At 34.3% G+C, this 26450-nt stretch overlaps 1 protein-coding gene across 1 annotated transcript in view; it reads right to left on the bottom strand.

The window, feature by feature from the left end:
* RYR3 (ryanodine receptor 3) overlaps positions 1–26450 on the bottom strand; it is a 149606-nt gene that overhangs the window by 83686 nt on the left and 39470 nt on the right. Inside the window, exons 24-43 of the mRNA XM_058807672.1 lie at positions 26295–26378; positions 24849–25008; positions 24267–24414; positions 23964–24169; positions 23144–23318; positions 21505–21713; positions 20159–20343; positions 19490–19526; positions 18962–19122; positions 18358–18523; positions 15890–15976; positions 15271–15497; positions 13376–14177; positions 12674–12874; positions 12302–12404; positions 8400–8537; positions 5161–5434; positions 3320–3434; positions 1470–1602; positions 384–487 (exon numbers count right to left, since the gene is read on the bottom strand). Coding sequence (XP_058663655.1) covers positions 384–487; positions 1470–1602; positions 3320–3434; positions 5161–5434; positions 8400–8537; positions 12302–12404; positions 12674–12874; positions 13376–14177; positions 15271–15497; positions 15890–15976; positions 18358–18523; positions 18962–19122; positions 19490–19526; positions 20159–20343; positions 21505–21713; positions 23144–23318; positions 23964–24169; positions 24267–24414; positions 24849–25008; positions 26295–26378 — 3715 coding nt within the window. The remainder of the gene's footprint in view (positions 1–383; positions 488–1469; positions 1603–3319; positions 3435–5160; positions 5435–8399; positions 8538–12301; positions 12405–12673; positions 12875–13375; positions 14178–15270; positions 15498–15889; positions 15977–18357; positions 18524–18961; positions 19123–19489; positions 19527–20158; positions 20344–21504; positions 21714–23143; positions 23319–23963; positions 24170–24266; positions 24415–24848; positions 25009–26294; positions 26379–26450) is intronic.

Raw genomic sequence — 26450 nt, forward strand, 5'->3', positions numbered from 1 at the left:
ATAAATCTCTATGATTTAAGCCAAAAGACCTGTGTCCTTTTCTTAATATTCTCTTCTTAATTCCCAATTTTTTCCTCCCCAAAAAAACACTTCTTGATATTCCTGTTTCATGTCTGTTTCTTGTTTTCCTTTCTACATGATAACAATAGTAAAAGGATGCAGAAAATAGAAATAAATCTCTTTTTGCTCTGTCTCCCAATAAGCATAAGGCAAAATCAGGGAAAATACTGCTCAATCAACCTCACCTTGAAACAACACATAACTAGAGTGGGTATTTTTGAGGACAACATATTCAAAAACTACTATGATCAAGCTTGCCCTTTTAAACTCTTTCAGCACAAGTACAGCACTTAATAAATGGGTAAACAGGTGAGAGTGGCCACCTTATCAAGGTCTGGCTCCTCCAATGCAAGTGCAAGTTCGTTGTTGTCCATCACAGAGGCTGCTGCCACATCGAGTGGTGTCGAACCCCTCATTGAAGGAAACGCTGCAGAAAAAAGTTAACACATAATGATTAAAGGGAGTTTGCAGTAATCACATTCACGCAGCAGAGGGCAGCAATCACGCTGGAATCTAGAACGCAAATATATTCATAGGACATTTTAGGGCAGTTCTTCATCCAAGAACAGAGTCAACTCTTTTTAATAATGTGGAAATGCTGAATTTTTTTTTTCTGGCTTTTTCTGTAAGCATACTCAAACACAGTGGTTTTAAATACAGATACTCAGATGAAAAATAGAATCAGAATAGAATATAGCAAATTGGAGGACTACTATTTTCTTAGGAGACCAACATGTTAGCTACATAATTCTGCACAGCCTTATCAAGTCAAGATTTTAAAACATGCCTATCTTTAGCAAAGGGACATTTCAAGCTTCAATCACCTGTTTTCTTTCTTTAATATTTTCCGTTTTTCTGTGGTTTTTTGTAGCCAAATTCATACATGAACAGCTAAATCACTGTGAAATCACAAGCTATCCTGCCTTGAAATATCTTATTGCTATAACCATCTATCCAGCTAATAAATTTTTCCTGTGTTACAAAGTCTAATGCATTAAAAAACTGAGTCAGTGTTCAAAAGAGAAATATGAAATTTACTTCAGTAGCCTAAACTGTGGAGGCAAGGAAATTTAAACTAGATGAAAGAGGCAAGATTATATAGACCATAAGGAGTCTATATAATCTTAGATTTCAAACCACAACTATTTTGAATGGAAAAATGTGAAACCATGTGTTCAATACTAATTTTTTCAAGGTGTATAAAAACACAGATTCAATTCTGTTCCTAATATAATTCATAGACACATTAGCCTGAAACAAAAATGAAAAAAAAAAAAGAAAAATATTTAAAGGTGAAACCACAAGGTGGTTTAAGCATGTTTCAGCCTGCTATACAAACTAGACACCAGTCTTGTGATATCACAGTTGCTCCTACTCTTGCTTTTAGGTGTTGCAGCTACATGGCATACCCAGTCCAACGCTGCTGTTTTCCAGTAAGTAGCTGAGATGCTCAAACATGGCCTTTTGGTTTTGCCGGCTAATGCGGCAGAAGTAGCACAGGAACCGACAGCAGCTTGCCACCATCTTTGGGAAAGCGATCTGCTGAAGAGGAAAGTTGACAAAGCAGTGAAATATGTTAATTACCAATCTGTTCCAGTTCTTCCTGCACTCCTCACAAGGAAAGTACAGTGAAGTTACCAAGGTGATAAGCAACTGATGGTTACTTTAGAAAGGACTCACATTTCCTTTTAACTCTCACATTCATTAGGCCATTAAAGTGTTGAAAACTCATTTTTCAGAGAACTGTAGGTGACATACCAGTTTGAACCGACAAGTTTTAATATTCCCACCATTCCTTCAGAGACAATATATGTCTCAATACAGCCTCATGATTAACCATTTATTCCAAGGAGCTGGAGATCCAGCTTAAAGAATCTGCTGCCACAACCTAGAAAAATGCCCAATCCCTAAGCCACAGACTACATTTCATGACTGCTCATTCCACCTCTTGAAGCTACAACACTGAACAGAAAGAAATATTCATGAGGTACCTACTGTCTACATACAATTAATAAAAACAGAGATATAAAATAGGTTATTTTGGGTGGCCAAGCTGTTTAATGACACAACACCAGCTTACTAAACAGTTTTCTAAGTCTGCATTTCCTTTGAAGGATATCATGGTAATTTCTGTAAAGCATTTTTGTAGATCTGTGTTATTAAAATTTTCTAGGAAAACATTTTTAATAAAATTAGAAGGCATTGGGGGCTATCATTGTTTTGGGTTTCAGGGGTTTTTTATCACCTTTGGCTCTATGTACAAGTTATAACAAAACCAGGGTGTTGCAGTACCTATAAATTAGCAAAGTAATAATAATTTTATAATTAATTGTAACTTGCCTTGAAATGCAACAGATATACTAAAACTTGTATGCGAATACTTTGTAAAACTGCAATGGTATAGGCAGATTCAATGTATAAGCATTTAGGAGAATTATTGATTCAAGAGGCAAAGAGTGGTGCAGATGCACATAGAAGACAATCAAGTTACGAAAAAATTGAAAGACCAAGAAAAGATAAGCAAAAGGTAGAATATTGGGCTGAAAATTGTTCCACAAATACATAAGAAAGATGAGTGACCAGGCGAAAGGATATTAGATAAGGAATACTGGGATCAGAGGAGACATCTCTTTTTGGGATGGAGGCAACAGAATAAAAACATGAGGCATGAGCAAAGAGAAGATAGAAAATATGCACACTTCACTTCTCACTTTCTTCAGAAGTGAAAATTTTCAGTTAGGCTTCTCAAAATTTATGTCACTTTGCCTTTAAAATAACATGTATATATATATTCCAGCATGGCACAGAGAAAAGGGAGAACACAACACTGCAAGAAAATTTTTGCTTAATTCAAGTACATGAATTTGAGCATTAAAATATAAACTGGGTTTAGTCTCTTATTATAATTTATTGGTAGTAACACTTCATTTAAGATGAAGAGGTAAATTCTCCTACCAGAGCTACACCTTCAATAAATGCAGTTAAAGTCTATATTTAATAACAAAACATTTTACTATCCTATTAAAAGAAAAATAAAACACCTAAAATATCTCAGGTTTTAAAAATCAAGGCTCAGCTACTGGGCTTCTCCCTCTAGTAAAATAAAAAATATTCTACTTTTTTCATTAAGGAATACTTTCATTTGGACAAGCAAAATCTAGCTTACATGGGATATATTTTTGTTCACTTATTAAACATCCTAATATATTTTTGGGAAGGTTCAAAATGCAAAACACATAGCAAATTGTGGTGAAATTACCTGAGATTTGTCTCCTCCAAGCACATTCACCATCACATCCATAACAGTCTCATGCATGCCCAAGACTCTCATTAAGTTAGGATGCTGATAAAACACCTTGTTGTTCATTATATCCCTAAAATGGAAGAAAAGACAATTTGCTTTTAAGCAACCCCAAATTAATTTAAGTTGAAGCATTGAGATTTCAGAAGTATGCATTCATTGTATTAACACCACTTAAAATTCTTAGAATTCAGCATAATACAAAAGCATGTGCGAACAAAATGTTTCACATTTCAATATGTTGTCATTCCTCTAATTCTTGTAGATTCTTCATAAGAAGAATATTAACCTCAAAATTATTTTGAGATGGTAATTCTTCATCTCTAAATTGCTCCTACCATCTGTTCTGTTTAAATTTAAAAAGAAAAATCTGTGATGATCTAAGTGAAAAAGAATATGTTTTGTTAGGTTTTAAGTTGAGAACAGAGTTCAAGAAAATGAAATCTAATCAATCATATTTCTGCAGTAACCTCTTAATTAATTTCCTCAGATCACAAAGTAAAGATAATAAATAGACTTAGTCTTTAAGGTAATCCATTATATGTATTTCATCACTATTTTCAAATTCTGTCAGAAGTGGCATACAGGTCCATTATGAAGGACTATTTTAGCTTTTTCACCTGCCCACCATTCTCTCGACATTTTCTAGAATCTGCTGTATTGGTTTCATAATCCAGAATACAATTTATGTGTTTCAAAATAATCCAGGGACTTGATTTCAACAGAATCCAGGGATTTCTAACATTTTAGGACAATCTTTTAAAAACACATGGCAAATAACAGGCATCATTCCTGCTTTAAAGAAATACAGAAAACTGAGAATGAATGAGTCTCAATAGAGCAACTCTTGGAAGGTGCTTATATCCATACCATCTTTAGGCAAATTTATCCTTTATCCCTCATATAATTCTCAGCAAATTTACAAAATCAGCATCAAGGACAAATTGGGTAATACTGTTGCACACTGCCTAATGAGTCAATGTCATGAACAGATCAATTCATATAAAGAGATTAGTCTTTGCAATTTATACAAGAACAGTATAAATTTTACATTGAAATAGTAAAAATAATGGAACTTTCTTACAATTGTTGTAAGGGAGAGAATTTTTTTAATATTCCCAAAAAAGACAAATAAATATTGTTCTCAGGTAACAATACTATAATTCTCTCTCTAAATGCACCATTTTAATTGAAATAATTTATTTTCTGTGTTCTTTTTTCCTTCCAACATTAGATGGCCCAACCATCATTCAGTCACACAAGAGGAATAACAAACATGAAAAATGCACTGCAATACCACTGCACAACAGAGGTAATTTTATAGCAAAGATGCAGAAAATAATCTCACATCATCTGGTGCTACATAAAACAAATGTCTTCTGAATTTGCAATTGAAAAGACACCAGCAAGTTTATCCACTCATACATGAAATATAAAATGGGCTTTAAGTTTGGGAAAAATGCAGTATAGGTAGACACCAGCAAAAATTCTAGTGATCTTTTCCTCTAGAGCTGCTAAAACTTGTCCTTTGATTAAGGTTTAAGCGTCAGGCTTAACTGGAGTAAAAGGAGTCCCTTTTCTTTAGATAATGCTTTAGTTCACAGAAACTTTGACCCTTCTCATACTGTTAGAGAGATAGCTGGAGCCACCGTGGAAATATATGTGAAAGTGTAAATCACTAGTACATATTTACACTTCAGTACAGCATTAATTTCCATTTAGGAACAAAAATTTGAGGATTTACTAAGATAACAAAAGCTTCACACCAACTTAAAAACAAAATTCCATTAATTCCATACCCTAATCCATTGATCATTAGCAATTCCTCCTCTTTTCCCATCCTCACACTGAGCAGTGAGCGAATCTGGCCCAGTGCTGCAAGCAGATTAATGGTGTCCTTGACAGAGGCAGCACTAATGGTGTATGCTTTCCTCAGGGCTTGCAGGAGCTCCCCAATGCTGTCATACTGCCGACGGAGGAGGCTGTACATAATCCGAACTAATTCGGGATCTTGGATCTGATCTTCCTGGGACCAGCGCACCATTGTCTGCGATATGAGCTCTTTCAGTGTAGCTAAAAGCAAAATACATTACATGTTACTAGCTCTTCCAACAGAAAACATCAAAAACATGTATTATTGTAAAATATGTAACAGGAGACAACAAAGAGGTTGTAAAAACCACAAGTAGACTGAACAGGTTTTTTAAATTGGAAAAGCAACTTTCAGATTTTTTCAAGATAAATGTAATGTTCTTGAGAGATAGAAAACAATAAACATCTTCTTAGGGTTCAAGTCCACACCAACACTGTTCACAATGAAAACCTTTAATTTGACCATGATTTTGAGAATCATCCTTGTAGACTAAATGTAGACTAAAGCATTAGGCTTTCAATTTATTCCTTATTTCTAGATCAAGTCACTGTCACTTGGTAATGCACTTTCTAAAAATACTGTATTGTTTGTAACTACAGAATAAAAATTGCTTGATGTGCCTGTATTGCAGACATTGCAAATTCAGTGATGCCGAAAACAGTTTTGCTGAGCCCAAAGTTTAGGGAATTTACCTGAAAACTGGACACATGTTCCAGTCCTTGTTCCAACAAATGTTCATGCTTGATATCAAGTAGAACAGGAATAACCACCCTACCTCATAAAACAATGCAATGCAAATTTCTTTCTTCTATCCCCAGCAAACATACCCCTTGACTTTCCCAAAGTTCTTCCAATGGCATGAACACTCCCACTTCCCATCACTAAAGTGTTTATAGATAGTGTAGATCCATTGGGGTTTGTGTGTATGCTATTCTTTCACTTGCTAACACTTTCTTAGCTTATTTAATGTTGTATTTATGCAAACCTATCATTAATTCTGAGGTTCTGTTCCATAATTAGGCTTTCAACCTGTGGGAACAAATTCTGCACTTCACAGAGATAGCCCTACTCTTAGTGGTATGTCATGGTTTATCTCAGTTTTTACTTGATGGTTACAAAACCCTATAATCATTATTAATAATAATTATTTGCCTCTATGGGTTTATTTTCAGAGTTCTACCTTGTTTTTAAATACAAAATTTACTGATTCATAATTAATACTAGGTTGAAATTGCTGGCATTCCTCACTTGGGTAAAAGATTGATTGTGATAAGAAATGAATGTAAGCTTAGAGTAAAGGAAGATTTATATGTAGCAAACAGTTCCTTCTTATGAATATTCACACAGTATGTGTGACTAAAACCAAGACAATCAAGGCCAGAGATTTAAATCTTGGAAATACGTACACATCATGGACACCACCACACCTCTTCATGCACATAAGAGGATTGGGGATACCTCTAATATCCATTTCCTTTAATGTCTGAATTCCAAATTTTCTGATGCAGAAAGGGGAAGTGCACACATGGACTAAAAACCTCAGAGTGTCCAGCTACAGTCAAGTATATAACATAATATATCTATATTATTTTTCATCATGCTTTGAATGACTTAATCCATGTGCATATTTGTACTATGCATCACTCCAAGGCCACTCTTTAGGCCCAAGCCTAAAGAAATCATCTGAAATTTCTAGAAAAATAGACACTGTAGGATCATTTTCCAACCCACATTTCTTGTAACCCAAAGTTCTGGTACATAAAATAAGTGAACTGCCCTGTTCCAAGGACCAAACACCGTGTGCCCTGAGGCCTTATGAGTGAATACTTCCTGACTCATGACAATAAAATCCACATGAAACCTGGAGAAGAAATGATACTACCAGGTACTGAGTAGCTCCTGCTACTATTAAAGAGAAAGCAGATGCTAACAGATGAGTCACTGGAGAATGAAGCCCTGCTTCATACAGCATATCACATTGTTACAAGATTTAATGTACTTAAAACACATTAACAAGCTTAACAGATCAAAATATGCTTTCAGACCAGGCAAACACTCTAAGGTGCTTTCCAGAGCAAGCAGATCATGTAAGAAGTGTCATGAGTTATAAAATAATTTTGCTGCCTAATCTCCACAAAACTCTTAATTATTGAGCCTGAAATAAATTAACCATTCCACATATGTACATGGCCCTATTGACAAACTGAACAACTTGGAAAAAAAGAGAACTGTTACTGGTTGACCAACCTGAAGTCACTTGGAGAATCCTGCACATGATATCTGTATGGTGTTACAGAAATTTAGAGCTAGAGCCCCAATCCTGATTCAGAAAGGCAAGAAGAAACCTCAAAAAAAAAAAGTGTCCTAAAGGAAGACCTGGAGGAATCTGGCTTTTTGCCTTACTTGCTCCTTACCATCCCTAGTCACTACAAAGGTTTGAAAACTCGTATCAACAGCAAAGACAAAGTTTGTGAGATTCATACCATACATCACCCTCACTGGGATGAATTCTCATAGGACATGTGAGCACAGTGGCAATGAGAATCAGGTGAGTTGTTCAAAGAGGCTCAACTAAAGGCTTGTGCAAATAGTCGAGGAATTGCAAGCACAGAACCAATCTCACCTGCATAGACCGTGAACATCCCTCGCATCTTATGGAAGGGGGTATGAGAATGGATATGTACAGGAATACTGCTAAGAATAAGAAACACTCGTGATTACAAGTGTTTTGGGGGGTTATGTCCTTGTCTGTATTTGCTTCTACATGAAAAGGTAATAGAAGGAAATTGAGATAAGCTCTACAGAAGAATTTTTATATTTTAAAAAAACCCATAAAAATTAGATCTTCCCAAGTTCAGAATGCTTGAGTCTAGATTATTGTGCCATAATCAGCTTTTCACAGTTCTTTATAAAGAATATGTGTATTTTTAACCCCAGAGTTAATGATCTGGATCTAAAATCTTCCACTCATTTTAATTTCTTGTTTAAAAATGCATCTGAGGTGTTCCATATACAGAATAATATTTCTAAGAGGCAGAAGAAACTTTAACAGGCAGTGTCCTTCTTCAGCCCCTTATAAAATTTTATTAGAAAATACATTCCTTTTGACTGTGTAAAACTTTAACATTTGCACCATGAAAGCATTTATATGGAAAGAAAACTTACTAGGAGCTTTCTCTTCTTCTTCTTTAGGCTCCAATTTTTCTGCTTTTGGTGGACCTTTGATTTTGTACATTAATGAACGGAGTTTGCCAGTCAAGGAGGAATCTTCTTCTTCCTCTTCCTCTTCTTCTAGTGGAATACCTTAGCATAAAATAAAACTGGTTAGAAACAAAACTTAATGTTTGAAGTTTAACTCCCTCAATATTTAAACCATATTAAAATTGCTATAGGAATATTTATTTTTTTCACCAGCAAATTTCATACAGGATAAAAGTAGAAGTAGTAAGGCCAGCAGCTTTAACACACAGTACCAGAAGCACTCCTCAAATTATGTTCATTTCAGTACACATACTTCTTACATTCAGATTTATAGTATTCATTTTTCACTATTATGACCAAAGAGGTGAAGAGTCTACTATGGGAATTAAGTATGACTCACAGTCATATTTGATTAAATATGTGGTCCTTTGTTTCATATTGCAGAATGTAGGCTAAAGAAAGAAGTGTATGGCTGTATCTTCCAATACAGTACAGTTTTTCAGTTGAGATATTTAGCAGCCATAAACAAATATATTAACTGAATTGAAAGCTGTAAGAAGGCAGAAATTCAGTGATTATGTGGATAATACATGCTTTTCATGAAAATTTATACAATAAGGCAAGATGTCATTTTACCAGGTGGTTTAATACCTGGCAAAATGACTAATTTAATTCAGTTCAGTTCACTACACTGCTTCACAACCATTCAAAGTCTCTCACACCTCTTATTGATCATCAGACAACGCATGTGTTATGTGCAGAAGCAAAGAACTAAGCAGGCTCTCTCCAGATCAGAGATTGCACCAAGCAGAAATGTAAGCTTTTGCAGTTTGCTTGTCAAAGAGAAATTGAGAAAAGGAAAAGTTTTTCAGACAGGATACTAGACCTACAACCTGAAGCAGGGGGGAAAAGAAGAAACTGCAGTAGCTAAAACTGGTCCTAAACAGTTAACTAAGAAAGAAAATAGAACAGACACGTGGTAACAAGCTGGAGAAACTTTGCTGCCGGCACCTACAAAAAGGGGAGGGATAATTATGACTAGGAGTGACTAAGTGATAAAATTCAAAGGAACTGAGAGGGAATGAAGGAAGTCAAAATTGAAATTGGACAATAAATACAGAATTTAAGAAATGGGATAAGTGGAACTGGCTTGGCAAAATGAAAAGTTAAGAAGGGATACAATCAGTCTGAAAGAAAGCAAGAACAAGAAATGTCACCAGCAATGAAAGGAAAGAGAAAGCAGACAAGGATATTAAAGGAACAAATATCTGGCACTGAAATAAAACCTGGGTTCTGAACACAAGAGAAGGACACTGGGAGAGGAACTGTGAAGAAGTTGAAATGGACAGAGAGAAGGAAATGAACTGGTATCATGAGTTAAAACAATGTTTGACTGGGGTAGATGAGGTCTGTGACTCCTCCAGGTGGGGTCTCATCTACTCTTCCATGTCACTCATTCTGCATCATCTTAGAGTTGCAATCCATTCAGAAGCTGACTGTCTGCTGTTGCTACTGGCTAATTGTTTCCTTCAAGTGGCAGAGGTCTGTGCACTGTGATGACTGCAACCCAGGTAACTGTCAGTTTGATATGATGCTGCCAAATATGCTGTAAATTTCCTTGGTTCTTTATAAGCAAGAAATTGCACATAAAAAAAATTATTGAGGACCATTATTTTGCTAGCAAAATTAACCACTCCCAGTTACGACGTGCTAGGATTAAGACTGCCTGAGTAACTGTTTGCTTATATTCATTATGAAGAAGCCTTTAATTACTTGATTGCATACATAGTTTTCCACTTAGATGGCAAAGTATACTTAGTGCTAAAAAGCTGATTAAACATTCCAAGCAGAACTCCTATTCATTTAATCTGCAGCTGTGATTATTTAGTACTGATTTTCAGGACCAAGTCAGGACACAGATAATGAGGAGCATTTATCCACAGCAACCACCTCTGATAAATCTGTACAAAGTAATGAATATGGTTTTGCATAGAATCCAGAGGATCTTTAAACTATTTTAATAACGAGACAGTGTTTTGTCTATCTTGAACTCTCATTCAAAATACACATGTACAATGTAGTAAACAAATAATAAAAGTGTATCCCTAAAAAGCAAAATCTCAATGCATACAATAAATAGTGTTATGAACAATGAGCAGGAGCTAAAATAACTCAATGATCAGAGCAGCCCCAAGGTTTTAAACTAAAATGAATTGATTGTGGAGTTAAGACATTTCCAAGTTGTAACGCTTTCATAATGTCCATCCTGGAGTCTTAGAGTACTCTGTGCTGCCAAACGCACATTACCCTTGGAAACCAGAGGTCAGATCAAGGGCTAAGTAACTGAACAATGGAGGTGGCTCTAAAAATTTATTATAATAGATGTAATAAAAACAAAGAAAGAGGAGTAATTAGGAGGATACTAACTTTTCACTTTAACACTTGAAAGAAAAATTATGGAATGAAAGAAACAGTTTTTGGTAAGCACTCAGAAGAAATTATGAATAACAATTAACAGAGGATTGTGAAAAACAAGTAATGATAAACCAACTAAATTTCTGCCTTACAGACAGAAATCTTGATTTTAAGACTTTTAATACGTCTTGTACAACACACTCAGAAGTAAACAGAGGGAGCACAGCTTAGATACCTGAAGACCTACTCATCTTTGGCTGAGGCTGAGGCTAAGGCTGAGGTAGTTGAAAAATTCCAGTTGACTTATCATGAAATCACAGCTTGCTGGTTGCTTGAGATTCTAAGAGGGTACTCAGATATAGCAGTGCAAAATAACATCAGAAGTCTTAACAATACAAACACAGAATGGTATAGGAAGCACCATGCCTCCAAACAGAAAACAGAAAGTAATTACAGGTCATTAAAAAGTACAATTCCATGAACCAGGTAACCCTGGTTTTAGGGATAACCAGCACAGGAAGATATATCAGACTGTATTGGTAAACATTTGATAATGACCTCAAGCAAGAAGGTGGACGAGGAAGAACTAACCATTAGGAATATCATGCTCTTCCTGGGGAAGAGACTGAGATGTTGTCAACTCACTGTAATAACATTGGCCCATTTTTTTGGACAAGATGGATGCCAAAAACCATAGAACTAAGCAATACACTGGAAGAGTAACTCTGAATATATCTACCAAGTAGGTCGATGGAAAAAGCTTGTTTATTTCAGTTTTAACTGCATAATTGCTGGCAATGAACAGTAATAATTAGATGACTCAGACTACAAATGTTAATAATTTCATGATTGTCTGAATTAGACTAAGATCTCAACAAACTCAATAAACTAACAAAAAAATAGACACCAAAAAATCCAAATAAAATTGTACAGGAAATCAAAATTAAATTAGTGGGAACAGTTCAAGTATGCAGTGCAAGAGTGTTTTATAATGACTGACTCTCACAGTTATGCATAGAAGAGAAAACTAAATTAAAGCAGGCAGAGAATTCCACATCCGCTTTTTATTAAATTTAATTTCTGATGCTCAGCTTTGCAGCAATTTTGTTCCCTCAACACCTTTTATCTGCATGTACTCATACATGTGCTTATATGATTTTTTTAAGGTAAGCCAACCTACTTGTTTGGATTATTTTTTTCCCCAGTAAGTCTAAAACTGGTGTATAAACAGAATAATATGAGACAATATTTAATAGAGATTTAACAGTGAAACTTAAAACCATGCACAGGCTTCCCATATTTTTGTACTATACACTGAAATTTGTCACTAAAGTAATTTTGTAGGCAGTAGCATATCTAATAAAAAAACCTCTCGTGCTAGTATATTTTTCAACTGATCTGTTGAGTGCCAAAAACACAAACAAAACTTGTATCAACAACTTGCCACTCACCACAGTGAATTAGAAGATCATCATGAAATTCGTATAGCTCCTCCCGAATCTCCTCTGGACAGGGACAATCCTCTCCCAATTGAAAATTCAGCAACATATTAATCTTTAAGGGATTTAAAACACAGTTAAACACTGAAATAGCTTAGGACATATTATTCTAGTATATAGCAATACTTTACCTATTTATAACTTTGGTTTACAGCATGAGTTCTAGAACACAAGTTTCAACATTCTGACATTCATTATTTTGTGGCATGGAATAAATTAATTTTCAAATTCATTTTGCTTCTCCAGTGAGTCAGGAATTTATTTTGTCCTCATCAAGGGTTTTTTTAATCTTTAATTCAATCTTTTTTTTTTTTTTAATATTACCTGCTCTTGAGGAGGAGACCGAAATTCTTTAGTCTTCTTGGCAGTCAATGCAGCAGACATGTTCAAGGCTTGCATGAGTTCATTGTACCTGTATTTCTGGTTATACTGCAATTTTGATACATAACGGTCTGCAAACGATACAATTGCTTCCACTCTATGTTGTAGTTCACAGTCACAAAAATAATTGAGTAAATGACACATCTAGGGTAGAGAAAACAGACAATCTCAACAGCTTTACAAACTCTGGGGGAGAACTTGAGCACACATTATACACTGCATCAGACTGTAAAAATGAGAGACATTTTTCCCATATTTTTGTTTCAACACTGTGAAGGACAAAAAAATGGTGGTTTCATTACCTAATTGTTAATATATTGCACACACAATCTATCACTCCATGCACCCAAAATATCTAGAAATCACACACTAGTTTGGCTTGAAAGGGTCCTTTAAAGATTACCTGGTCTAACCCTTTGGTTCTTATGAAATAAGTATGTACTCACATATCTATTTAAGTGTAGATACATGTAGAAAGAACCACATCATCATCAATTTTTTTTTTTTAATTTTGAGGTTTTAAGGCAAAGTGGAATTAAAGACCTTGAGAATTTCAAATCTTATTAAGTAGAGAACAGACAAAAAACACAATCCTTTTTTCATCAAGAGTAGAATATAAGTAACATATTAATAATAAATGGTCACCTGAAGCTTAACAGATTCTGGTAATCTTGTCTGCAACAAGCCCTTTGCAGGAGCTTTTGTTTGTTTGATTGCTTTCTCCCCAGCTTCTACAGCTTTTTCTTCAACTTGTGTCACTTCTTCCTTCTCTGTCCTCTCTTCTGTTTCTTCCTTGTGGTCTCCAAACACAGTGGGATCAATGAGGAGTAACACCTGCTTCACATCATCATCATCAAAAACACCCATTACAAGCAGTGTTGCTATCAGTTTAAGAACAGGAACGAACTGGAATGCAACCTGTCCTCCAACAGGGTCTCGTATGTGACTGCCACTGCCCTGCACTGCCTCTGTCAACATACTTATGGCCTTGGATTTAAGTATCTCCAGGGGTATCTCTGGGATGGATGTCTGATGATCTTCGCTGGTCGCAATAAAGCATGGAGTAGAAAAATTAAAGGCTGGTTTAAGACAAGTGCTAAGCCCTACTCCAGGTAAACCATGTTTCTTTGTTTCATCGGGATATAATTTAATATTTCGAGTTTCATCTGTAACTGGAATGATAAACTCATTGCTCATCATGAGCTTGGCTTGCTTGGCGTGCTCCAAGTGAATACTAATGAGCAAGTCGTAGAATCCAGAACGGAGAAGTCCAGGTAAGTATTGATTATCTATTGTGAAAAATAGCTGAGATACATCCACATGGCTACAAAGTGCATAAGCAACTCTAGTGTTACCTAGAGCACTAACTGAGCTATAGAGCTTTAAAGTGTGATAGTGAAACATCATCAAATCTTCTTGTTCACATAGTTCCAAAATATCAACACATCTGTTATGAAATAAAGAAACGGAACACCAGTCAATTCCATGAATAAAGACTTTGAAAAAGTAAAGTTCTATAATTTCTGAACATTTTGATACTAAGATTAGTTAGTATCAACTTTTGTATTAGTAGTTTGAAGAGGAACATTTTCTCAGTTCCTTTTCAAACCACTAATATAAAGATTGATGGTAATTACTCTTAGTGTGTGCATCATTAAAACACAATAAATGGTGGGAATAATTTATTGAGACTGTTTAAAATTATTACTCCATAGGAAAAAAAACCAAACCAAAACCTAAGATGGAGGTGCTTCTTTGGAATCAATTGTAAATTAGAACTTGTTTTTAAAATAGGCATATTAGGCTTGCTGAAAATCTGCATTATTACCGTTCCTAGACAGTGCCTTTGTAGTTTACTCAGGATTGCTGGTTCATTTTTCCACAAGACCCAGTGTTTTTCACTCTTTCCTTGAATTCAGCTTTATTAACAATAAATAAAATTGAGTTTTGAATCATTAAAAGAAATTTAATAATTACTAATAAAAGTACAGCTGTTAAATGACCTTTCTGCTATGCTTCTGCTGATAGTTTGATTTTTCACTGGTAATGACATTTGACATTTGAATAGATCTTTATAATCCTCACTCTGAAGATAAAACTTAATGAAACTCAAAGAAAGGCATGATCTTGTCACTAAGAACAAGAACTTATTTCATGTAAATTCAGCGCAGATGGAACAGGAAGAGATTACAGGTTTCTATTACAGAAAAAATTGGCAAAATATTACTTGCATGTTCTTAATACTTGTTTTTCTCAAGTGAGAAAAATCTCCATGTTTAAAGACACACAGATTTAAGAGATGCTATTTCAATTTAAATTTAAATAAAACCAAATAATCATGCTTTATTTTATGCATGCAAAACTTGGTCCATGTCATTAAAGTTTCATGAATACAATAATGTCTGATATGATATCAAGTAGGATCAGAAATTCTCAACAGCTATAAGGTAATCATTCAGAAAGGCAGGTTTAGTCAGTACACTGACACCTTTTTTCAGTATATTTTGTCATCAAGTAATTTTATCTCATTTTCAGCGTACCTGTTTTCTTCTGGGATATGAAGTGCCATCATCTGCAGAGGTTCCAAGCACTGCACAACCCAGCCATGGCGCTCACTGACACGCTCAGTTTCTACTCTGAGGAAGCTGTTTGGCATCCGGCTCCATAAAACTGGTGTGATTGTTTGTACATCAAGGCGAGGGGGACACTGAGGAATAGGATTTCTTTCTTCACTTTTAAAAATTGCTGCTGACAAAGGCATGGTGTTCTGAAACAAATATATGTATTAATTATTTTTGAAACATGTAATTATTAATAAGCCCATAACACCAAAAGGAAGAATAACTTTTAAATAACAAGGAAATTATAGAAATGTAGAAGTTATTGCAACGTACAAAATCCATTAAAATCCCCCAACATTAATGGTGTTATCCTCAAACAATATTAGTTTATTTTGACAATTGCAGATAATCAATTAACTGCATATAATAATGACATTTACAGAAGTAAATATAGAAGTCAAATTACAAGTCATGCCTTTGATTCAACCCTTCCTAAGCAAATTTAACTGAGCAGGAATTTACATGGAAATAAACAGATTTAAAAGAGAACATTTACATAAAGATTGTTTTTCTATAGAATACAAAAAATACTTCCTACCTTCAATTTACCAAGTTCAAACTGAATCAAGTTAGTGCTTGTAGGCTGTAAAAAAGTTGCTGGAAATAGCTTGGTGTTTGGTTCAACCTAGAAGTGAAATGAGATTAATTTTTTTTTTTTTTAGTTAAAAATGAAAAAACAAAATCATCTCTCTGAATATGATATAAAATAAATATTGTATACCTTACACTTCATGATGAAGTAATTTATATAATTTACTAAATAAAGTGTGGAATAGTGTCTACCTGTAATATAGTAAAGTATTTGCAGTTATCATCATAGGAGCACCTGGTTTTTAAGACAGGTGTTTTGTAGCCTTATGTGCTCTCAACACCTGTAGGAGGAAACACTGCCATGAAATAAAGAATTGAAAATATAATTATAGAACAGTATATTAATTTTAAAAATTCAGTGCTCCAGGGTGGCTGAAAAAAGTACATCTCTGCAATTAAATCAAAGTTTCAGATGTTCAATTAAATATATTAATCACATCATGGTGCATTTTGTGTATCATGTACAGACACTGTACATAAGCTACACATATTTGTGCTGTGACGGAGCACAACTCCTAACTTTGAGGACAACAATCTATCAACTATGGACATAGACAAAATAATATAGGGGTATGAATTAACATTCCAACCTTTTTGATAAGTTAAAAAAGCCACAACCCCAAATCCAGAAAAAAAAAGGCATTCTGTTCTGATTGTTGTGTTAGTTTTTTCCTGAATATCACCGTGGAATTCAATACTTAGATCAAGAACTACAGAAAAATTAATTTCCTCTCTTAAATATGTTGACCTATAGGCCTTTTAAAATGAAAACAACAAACAAATATTGTCCTTCTATTTTAGTTAAGAAAGCTGAAAAGTATATGCAAAGTCTATAAGACTAGATTACCTAGACCAGACAAATATAAATTATTTGTGGCAGTTGGAGTGAGAGATTTGATTTATTAAAATATTTTAAAGGTCTTACATTATTGTAAAAATGTTCAAGACACGGAAATTAAAAGTACATAATATTATTTTCATTACTTTCAAAAAGAGAGAAAATAATTAAATTACTCAAAATAAGCTAAAATATAAAAATATTTCACTCTTATTTGTGACAATCTTGTTGGGTTATGCTATTTTATATCTATACAGAAAATGCTGGATAGTCTCATTTTTCAGCAGACCAGGTGTAACAGGTTTATTGAGAAAATATTTCCTAAAAGAACTTCTGGTGTTTTTTCGTGAAAAAGAGAAGAAACAGAGGAGAAATAATGGTATTTTGTGAGATAGTTTTACATTTAGTACATAGAACATGATTATATTAATTGTAAATCATATAAGGAAAAACCTGATAGTGTTATTTACACTAAATTCAATAACATGCATCTTCCACATCTGTTCATACATCTCCTAGCAAGATAAGAACAGCTAAAGGCTGTCAATGAAGAAAACCCCACAAACATCCACTGCAAAGAAACACACCAAAGTTTCATGGGTTTGCTTAGAAGCTTTTGTACTGATTTGTATCTGGTTAGAAAAACAACAAAGCTTACGCACGTTAACCACCTGTTTTCTTTTGCCAGTGTGCTGACATTCAATATGCTCCCAGGGTGGTGCTGAAGTTACTGGCCACCATTACAAAATATTCCAAAATAACAACTACTACATAACCTCCCACCCCCATGAACAGGCTGTGTGCAGCCCTGCCACTTGTGTTTTCAATGGAGTCAGTATAAAAGTTCCATTAAATCCAGTTAAGTAACATTACATTTTTGTCTGTATTACACATTTGAGGGGGTTGATGTAGAAGAAAGCAATGAATTGTTGCTAATACTGGAAAACTTCTTCCACAGTAAGTGCTTTACTATGGACAACCGATCTTACTGAGAGGAAATCTCAACAACCTGGTGCTGAAAACTCCAGTCAACCACTGATTCACTTTTAAAATGACATCATGTTTTGATGGTATTAATAACATTTAGGGCTCACCCCACTTATTTTGGCTTTCTGTATTAATGCATCTTTGAATTTTAGGTTTTGAAACTTATCAAATCACAAGGCCACTAAATCACAGCTATCTGCAGAAGACACAAACCCTGGTAAATAATGAAGTAAATTTTTCTTCTTAATTAATATCAAAAATTATATATAAAGTCTAATTTTAACCTTCAGCTAGTTTAAATATTTATTTCCCCTTTATTGTATAATAGTTTCAGTTGAAAAAACAATTTAAAGAATTAACTTTATTAATCAAGATTCTGAACTGCAGAGAGATGTAAAAAAAATATTTATTCAAACATACTGAAACAACTCAAAAAACATAGCCTTAAAAGGAGTGAGAAAAAGAGGGATAAATCAGAATGATATAGGAAAACATATTATTATCACACAAATGGTGTCCAGTTAGATTCCTGGAAAAATAACATAAAAACAAGAATCTTACTAGATAGCTTCCTGAAAATTTGATAATACCTGATAACAAGTGCCAAGCTCTCTTCCATTGGCTGTGAATGACACCATTCCAGTAGCCAGGTCAACAAAGCATCCAATTTCTATATCAACATTACTGCGACCTGATCTCTGGGAATTAGCAATTGCATCTCCTCCCCAAACCATGTAGCAGTTGCTGCGCTTCACACTGAAAGAGTAACAAGAACAAAGCATAGGTCCCACTGAACTTGGTGGACATGCATTTTTCAATGGAGGAATACCTTTTTTTCCATTTCATAGTTATGAAAAAATTTCACAGGCTTCTGTGTGCACTTGTTAGTTACAGCTAAACAAACTGTTTCATCCATAGGGAGTAAATACAGATATTAAATTAAAGAAGCATCTTTCATTTAAAATTCTTTCCAAAAGAAATTTTCTTCACAAGAGAACATTAATGATAAATTCACTTTAACATGTCTGTCTAAAACACATTCAGATATAAATGAGCACAGAAAACTCATACTCCATAAACAATTTTCTTATTAGCTTAAATTAATATTTAAAATATCATCAAGCTTATGAACATCTGACTTTTAAACAACAGTATTAAAATAAAAATTTTAGTACACTATGAATAATTCCTTACCTTTCATGAACCCTGCCTCTCTCATCCCCTAAAGTAACTGTCACTGTACAATTTTTATTTAGGTCAAAATTCTCACTGTAAAAATGATAGTCTGGTGTTACCCAGCCAACCCAGACAGAGGATGGGTCTTGGCCAGCAAATATCCGTAGTGAGTAAAAATACTGAAAGGAGGAAAAGAGCATATTAGTAATAGAAATTTAAAGTATTTTATCAAGGAATAATCAAATCTCCTGTATATCAAACTTCAATAATAGTAATTCACATTCTTCTAATAAGTAATTTTAAATACTCTTAATAAAAAAAACCAGACTAGTGTTTTAATTTGATGAGGTTTATGTTTACACAAGTTGCAAACATTGCAGCTCTGGACATAATTATTTATAAAGTGTTGTATCATAAAAAATTATTAAAAAGGCTTCTTTCAACAGATTGATTTCTAATGAATATTGATTTCTAATGAACATGCTGCCACAAATAAATCTACTTCAAAACTTCAGAAGAACTAAGCATCTCAACATATTTACTTACTGTAGTAGAAGGAGGAGCAATTTCTTGGCTGTGCTTTCTACAGATAAAGGAAAATCAGTGAATAATTAAATAAAACAAAAGTAGTGAAAAATTAGTCATTATTAGGCTAAGTATACTTAAAAGCTGACTACTGTAAGTCAGCTTACTAGCTAACCAGCTTTGCTTGGTACTGAGTATGCATTAGCAAAGACTTTACAGGATACAAATATACAAGTAAAATAGTTGACTGCAATTAAGGTTGAGAGTGGGAGCAGTAAAATAAAGACAGAGGTAACTCAGAAAGGTGCAGCGCCCATTAATACCCAGTATCTTTAAAAACCTTTCCCACAATCTTTTTCTTTTAATGAATTAGGCATTTTTCTGGTAGCAATGAGCTATTGAGCAATGATGTTGGTGAGCAATAATCCAAAGGGCAAAAGACTCTGAGCTGGTTTTCCAGACTAGCTTTTGCAGATCATAATAATTCAGAAAAAAATGGAGCTGCTTAGGCAAAGGTCTATAGACCTTGTGATGCACTTATTTAGAAAAGCTTCTCTCTTGTCTGGACACACCATTTCATGGTAATCTGTTCCTAGTGCAGAGAAATTTTGAGTATACAATAATGAAGAATAATATAACAATACATTTACACTGAAAGCATGAAGTAGGATAACCAAACCCAAGTCTAACCGTTTTTGGAAAACATCAGAGGAGGCATTTTCCACACCCATGCCGAAGTTGAATGATGAGTGGAACTCAATGGGCATACTCAAACGACAATATATCATGTCTGAATTGCTGTTCTGTGTGCCAAATGTTTTGTGAGTAACTTTTAACCGAGGTGGACTCTCAATGGTCCCATCAATTCTCCATATCTAAAAATAATAGAAATATTTTTAAATAAGTCTATCCAACAAAATGCTGAAAACTTCCTAAGTTATTAAGCTACTAGAGGATGAGAAAATTGAAAGAGCCAACTTAAATTTTTCATAATTAATTATCTTCAAAACTATGCAGCTTTGTTCTCTGACACTGAATTTAACCTGAAGAGCAAGGGAATCAACAGATTCAGTATGATTCCTGACTACAAAAATTATTTTCAAAATGTTTCATTCGGGAGTAAAAAAAAATTTAAAAATACAGTTTATTAAACTAATTCACTTTGAGTACGTGAGTCATTAAAAAACTGCATCACAAGAATCAGTAATTTTCCACCACAATGAGAAGAAAAATCAATTAGAATTGTTCAGAGGGTCATTATGGACTTTGTGTTCGATATTACTTTCCCTTGAGCTGAAAAAGTGCATTTTCAAATTCAGCGATATTTTAAATATATTTTATAGTCAAGAATATTTTAAAGTCAGGAATAATGATGAAATAATCCTGATAAAATAAAAAAAAAAAAAGCTGAAATAATTTTGTTGAAATTTAGTGAAATTTTCTGAGACAATAATTAGAGAATAATTGGCTATACCTAAATTAAAATAAATGGCCTAGAGAGATTGTAATAAAAAGTCTCCTCAGGAACTCAAACATATAATTTTGGAATATATTAATTTGAAAAAAATTTATAGAAAAGGCAGAATATATTACTCTGCCCTAGGATAGATTAGTTAGGGAGTTTTGGAATTCTTATCACTGGTGTATCACAATGAAAGAATCTGTGACACCACAGGTACACTTAAATGTCCTCAGACTTCAGCTGAACAATTTTCAGATATTTAAGAAAAATTTACAGTAGAGAAGGTTTAGAAAGTAAAAGTGCATGTAAGGTAGAATACAAAAAAGACCCCATAGCTAACATGCTTCCAGTAGCTAACCCCAACATAAATTGTCACATAATAAACCAGATAGGTATATCTATAGGATATAAATGAAAAAGAATATGGACAAGATCATCTGGAATTATCTAAGAGTTACTTAATAGAGTAATATGACAAACTATCTGATGACAGTAAGCATTAGTAAGGGTTTAATGTCTCAGCTTGCTAAACAAACAATCATTGAACAGGTGTCTCTCTGACATGTAATGTTACCTTAATGTGAGGATGATTTTTTGGCACATTGACAAATGTTGGTAAGCGTTTACTAAACCACATAGCAACATCTCGGTTCATGTTAACAGCAAAAGGTTCAAAACCTTCTTGGAGGCCACACATCGTATAATACTTGAATGTACTGGCATCCATTCCGAGGTTCATGCGACCAATCTGAGATAGGCCCAGTGCACAAATTGGAACAAAACCTAAAGAAAAAAACCCAGCAAAACTTAATAACTTGGTTTAAAACCAGACATTCTTTATTTTCAATCTATCTAATGTGAACTACACTTTAGCTCCTACAAGTAATGCACATGAAGTGATGACAGAAGCAAGAATTTAAAGCCACCTTAAATACCAATGTCTATGTTCAATATAATTGCTACCTGAGAACTTAGGCACTATCCCATTTAATTTGTTATCTTTCTCATTTTTAGACTAATAAACATGGCATTATGCAAAAAGATGGTCACTGGAAGCCAACCTTGGCTAGACCAAAGTTATTAACAGAAGTTAAATATGGTTTCTGAGAGTGCCAATTTTTTCAAAAGAACTTTGAGATGAGGTTCAAGTATCTCAATACATTTGCTTAAAATTTATTTTTTCATGAGTAGGTACAATTTTTTTTGCCAGCATTCATTCCTCCATCATTCACAATGGACAAATACACACTCCTTTAATGCTAGCATTTTTTATGACTCAACTTTTTGATCTCCATATATGTTTACACAGGGATGAAAGGCTGTTGACTTATTTCACCATTGCCCAAAAAACCAGAATTTGGAGCAAAGTTAGGGAAAAGCCCACAGTTCAACCTCTAAAGGAGACATTTTCTCTTCTAAATTTTGAGACTTAAGTGCAGCTTTGTTAAGGCAGTCACTCATTCTTTACCTTTATAAAAACTCTATCAATGGTAAGATCAAGAGCAGTGAGCAACTGCAAAGTTTTCTGGCAATTACTAACAGGTATAAAAGCTGTTACTGGTTGGGGGAGATACATTTACAAAGAAAAAGTAAATGAAAACAGAAAGCAAATCCACTTGAAAATATTCCCCAACTCTTTTACTACAGTATGTAGATACTACTTTTTTGAAAAACCAAAGGCCAAAAACAGAAGAGGAAAAATATCCCAGGAAAACGGGATATTTGGATAAGTTATGAATAGGACAGAGAAAAAAAAATAAAGATTAGGCTCATGTTGCAAAGATCTTTCCTTTGATACAAACTCTCACCGCACTGTACTCATTTTGTCCTTTGCAGACATGAACATAGTATATTTACACTCCAGTGAGATTATCAGAGACTATATTTTCAGGTTTTGGAATTTTTTCAGGACACTTATTATTACCACTTCTTCACAGCACTGAAGTCCTGACAAAGCCTAGCAACACTGAGAAAATTTATCCACTCTGACTTCTGAAACCCCATTAATGTGGTTGAAGGAGAAAAGAAATTCAGTTTGTGCCACACTATCACTCTCAAAATAACTTTTTATGAAAGTAATGCTAGCACAGTCTGAAGGCTCATATCAGTGAAATATGATTTCTCAGTTCACTGAGTCATGACAGACTAGTTTTTCTGTTTGCTTTTTATTATTTTGTCTTCCAATAACCCTGTGACTTTAAAGGGGAAGTTACCATTTTCTATGCCGAAGTCAGCAAATGCGAGTTCTGAACCTTTACTGGTTATAAGCAACTCTCCGTTCAGAGTAAAGATGATTGACTTGTCATCCAAGTTTATCATGCAACCAACTACATCTCCTGGTTGCCAGCTTCGTCCAAAGAATCCGCTGCCTTGATGCCAACATTGGCCCTAAATGGAAAACCAAGGAAATAAATACAGTGGTAAATTAAAAAATAAATACAAAATAAAATAAGAAACCCAGATATTTTATTTTTCAGATATTAAAGTAATTTGTAAACAGTACTTTGTAAACATGACTTTTGCCTTAAAGATAACAGGGACATAGAGAGACTAAGGCACCCTAACTTCAGCAATTTGGAACCTGAGAACTACTGTTCACTGGATCAACTTCTTACGCACTGTCATCCTTCTAGTCCTTTAGGAGTAAAGCTGGGGAATAAAGTACATGCAGAAAAAAACAGAAACAGGAAAACAGACTGAGGCTCTTTCAGTGAATAAAGAACCTTTTTTTTTATTTTTGTAAAACATCATGTATGAAAAATGGAAGTGAGTGCTGTATCTTGTTTATAATCATGGCAGACTTCTGTACTTGGATACAGCCTAGGAAGATACATACAAACCAACACTTCTTTGTTAGCATAATCTTATGACAGAACCAAAATGGAGGTACTATCCACTGTGAAACAGAGCTCCGAGATATCTTTATACAAATCAAAAACATCTGGTAGTTGATGTTGAGTACACAGAGGAAACCTATGTTGTAGCCCTCTGTCTAGCCTGTTTGTAGATCAAAAGAGGTAAAGGTGTACTGACTTTGCTTCCTTCAAATACAAATGCTTGGTCATCAGCTCCCAGCTCTATGTCAGGTCGACAGCCTGGCCTGGCCCAGCCAACACGCATGTCTCCACCTGTCACAGCTTCAAACTCAAAGTACCACTTTCCAGACTTCACTGCATAGGATTGTTCTACTCTGAAAAATCGTATCTTGTCAATGCTGACTTTTTCTACTGTTTGGTCAGCTGAAAAAATAAACAGAGGAAAAAAACCTCTTTTAATAATGAAAAGAAACTATAAACGTCATTAAAAAAGGCTATGATTCTTATTGAAAATACATACCTATCTCTTGGTCAGGTGGCTCAATACTATAGCCATAGCCTGCAAATGTCCTGACAGCTTCACGGAGGCTGTCTCTGTTTGATTTTTTAGTACGTTCATCTAATAATGCGTATGGCACCAGCCGAGGATTACGTTTGTTCTTAAGATCCTGAAAGGGATAATAAAAAACAACAAGAAGAAAAGTCTGTTTAGATATCACAAAGACTTTGAATAATGAGACAGAGCATACTTTGGCATCATGTAATGATTTCAGAAGAAAAGCAGCATTGATGAAGAAGAGTTATATGAATGCAAGCTCAATTAATTATCTGTTAATAACGCCGAAAACCTAAATACAAGAATGAAGGAGAAGGGTGGAAATATATTCTCATACATCCAGCAGCTGCAAACATACAGGTCTTACAATCCAGACTTTTATATGTAGGGCTTCTTTTCCTGCTTCCAATCCCCTCTGGCTTTTTCAATTATAACAGGGCAGTCAGTATTTGTCACTTTAACTAACACTCCCTCCCAAATGATGTTCTGGAATAAAAAAATCTCACATTCTTTACTAATCCCAAATGCATGTAAAGAAATTCCTACCTGTTGAATGCCATAGGTCCATCCTTGCTTTATTCTATCTTTTGCCCAGACATTATGAGCATTTTCTGCTAGTTTGTCAACTAGAAATTCCTGAGAAGGTAACAATTTCACTTCAGAAAGATCAAGAGGGGCAGGTTTATATCCATTTGACATCATGTAACTGTAAGTCAACAAAGCAAAACAGAGAGTCAAGCTATCCCAGTTATGGTATTTAAATCTTTCTATGAAGGAGTCATAGGGTGGAAATCATTATCTCTCCCCACTTTTTAATCTCCTACTCTCCCTGTTCTTTTGCAAAAATCTTCCATTGCACTTGGTTATTGACTAGGATATAAATTGGATTCTAGACCATCTCATTTTCCACCTACTTTCACAATAGCTAATTAAATGTGACTCAGATCCATATTTACATGCCTAAACGGTTATTATAAAGCAATAAAATTTTTTATTGAATGACAACTTTTTATATTTGTATATATTTGTCATTTAAACATTTCAAGTAATTTCTATTTTAAAGATCTGTATGATGACTTCCTATGAAACTCTCTTATGTATCATTAAGTATGGTATTTTAATTAACTATTCTGTAAGGACCTCATTGCCATTTTTTCCCAACAGAAGAAAAAAATTTTAACTATTGTTCTCACCACTTTTTGACTGAATAAAAAGTTTAGTAATTTTTCAGCAGTAGCCATTATCTTCTCCAACCCTTCTATATTGTATAAGGACAACCTTCCCTTTTAGACATATTCAGATTCTCTTTTGCTCAAGTCTAGTTTCCATTAATTAGGATGTTTCATATAGGCAGTAGGTATTTTAATGAGAATAATAGCAAACCAGTATTATGATATACTCTCTGCAGTATGAATCTTGAGTAAAGCTCTATTTTACTTTTTTAATTGAGCCATCAATTTTAAGATTAAGATTACCATCTCTCATATCACAAAAATATGTATTTTACTGCTCACTTGAAACAATTGACTTTGTTTCTCATGGATAAATTTCTTTCAGAACAAAAAGACATATGGTGGGTTGATAAACTGAAGCGAAATGGAAAGTGTCCAACTTGCTGTTTCTGTCTCTGTAAAGTGGTAAACTCTCTTTCAAGTAAATAGATTTACCATCATATGAATAGACTGTTCTTTACTATGAGGCAGAACAGCACTGCAATGTTGTATTGAGCTTTGGAGTCTCCATTCTAGGGCGATGTAACACTGCTACAATTGCCTGTATACGACTGTTTCTGCCTCTCAACAGCTTCAGAAGGTGATGCAGCACAGCAATATTCACATGCCAACATCATCACAGCCAAGTAATGGCCTAACCAGAGATCTCTAAAACCTTATCATGTATGGGATTCATATCCAGTATACTTTAAATGAATTTAAAATATTTTATATTTATAATAAATATTATAATACGAATCTGTTACCATAAGGCACATACTTTTTAGGAAGTTTGACTTTTTTAAGATCTTCCTCAGCTGCTGGATGAGCATGAACAATGTGACATCCAAGGGCCAAAAGGGTTCTGGCATAAAAATGGCATTAGTTAAACACAACATTATAGTTCTCATGCATTGTAAAAATACGCAGAAGAAAC

Source organism: Ammospiza caudacuta, chromosome 6 (assembly GCF_027887145.1).
Source record: "Ammospiza caudacuta isolate bAmmCau1 chromosome 6, bAmmCau1.pri, whole genome shotgun sequence".
Classification (NCBI taxonomy): Eukaryota; Metazoa; Chordata; class Aves; order Passeriformes; family Passerellidae; genus Ammospiza; species Ammospiza caudacuta.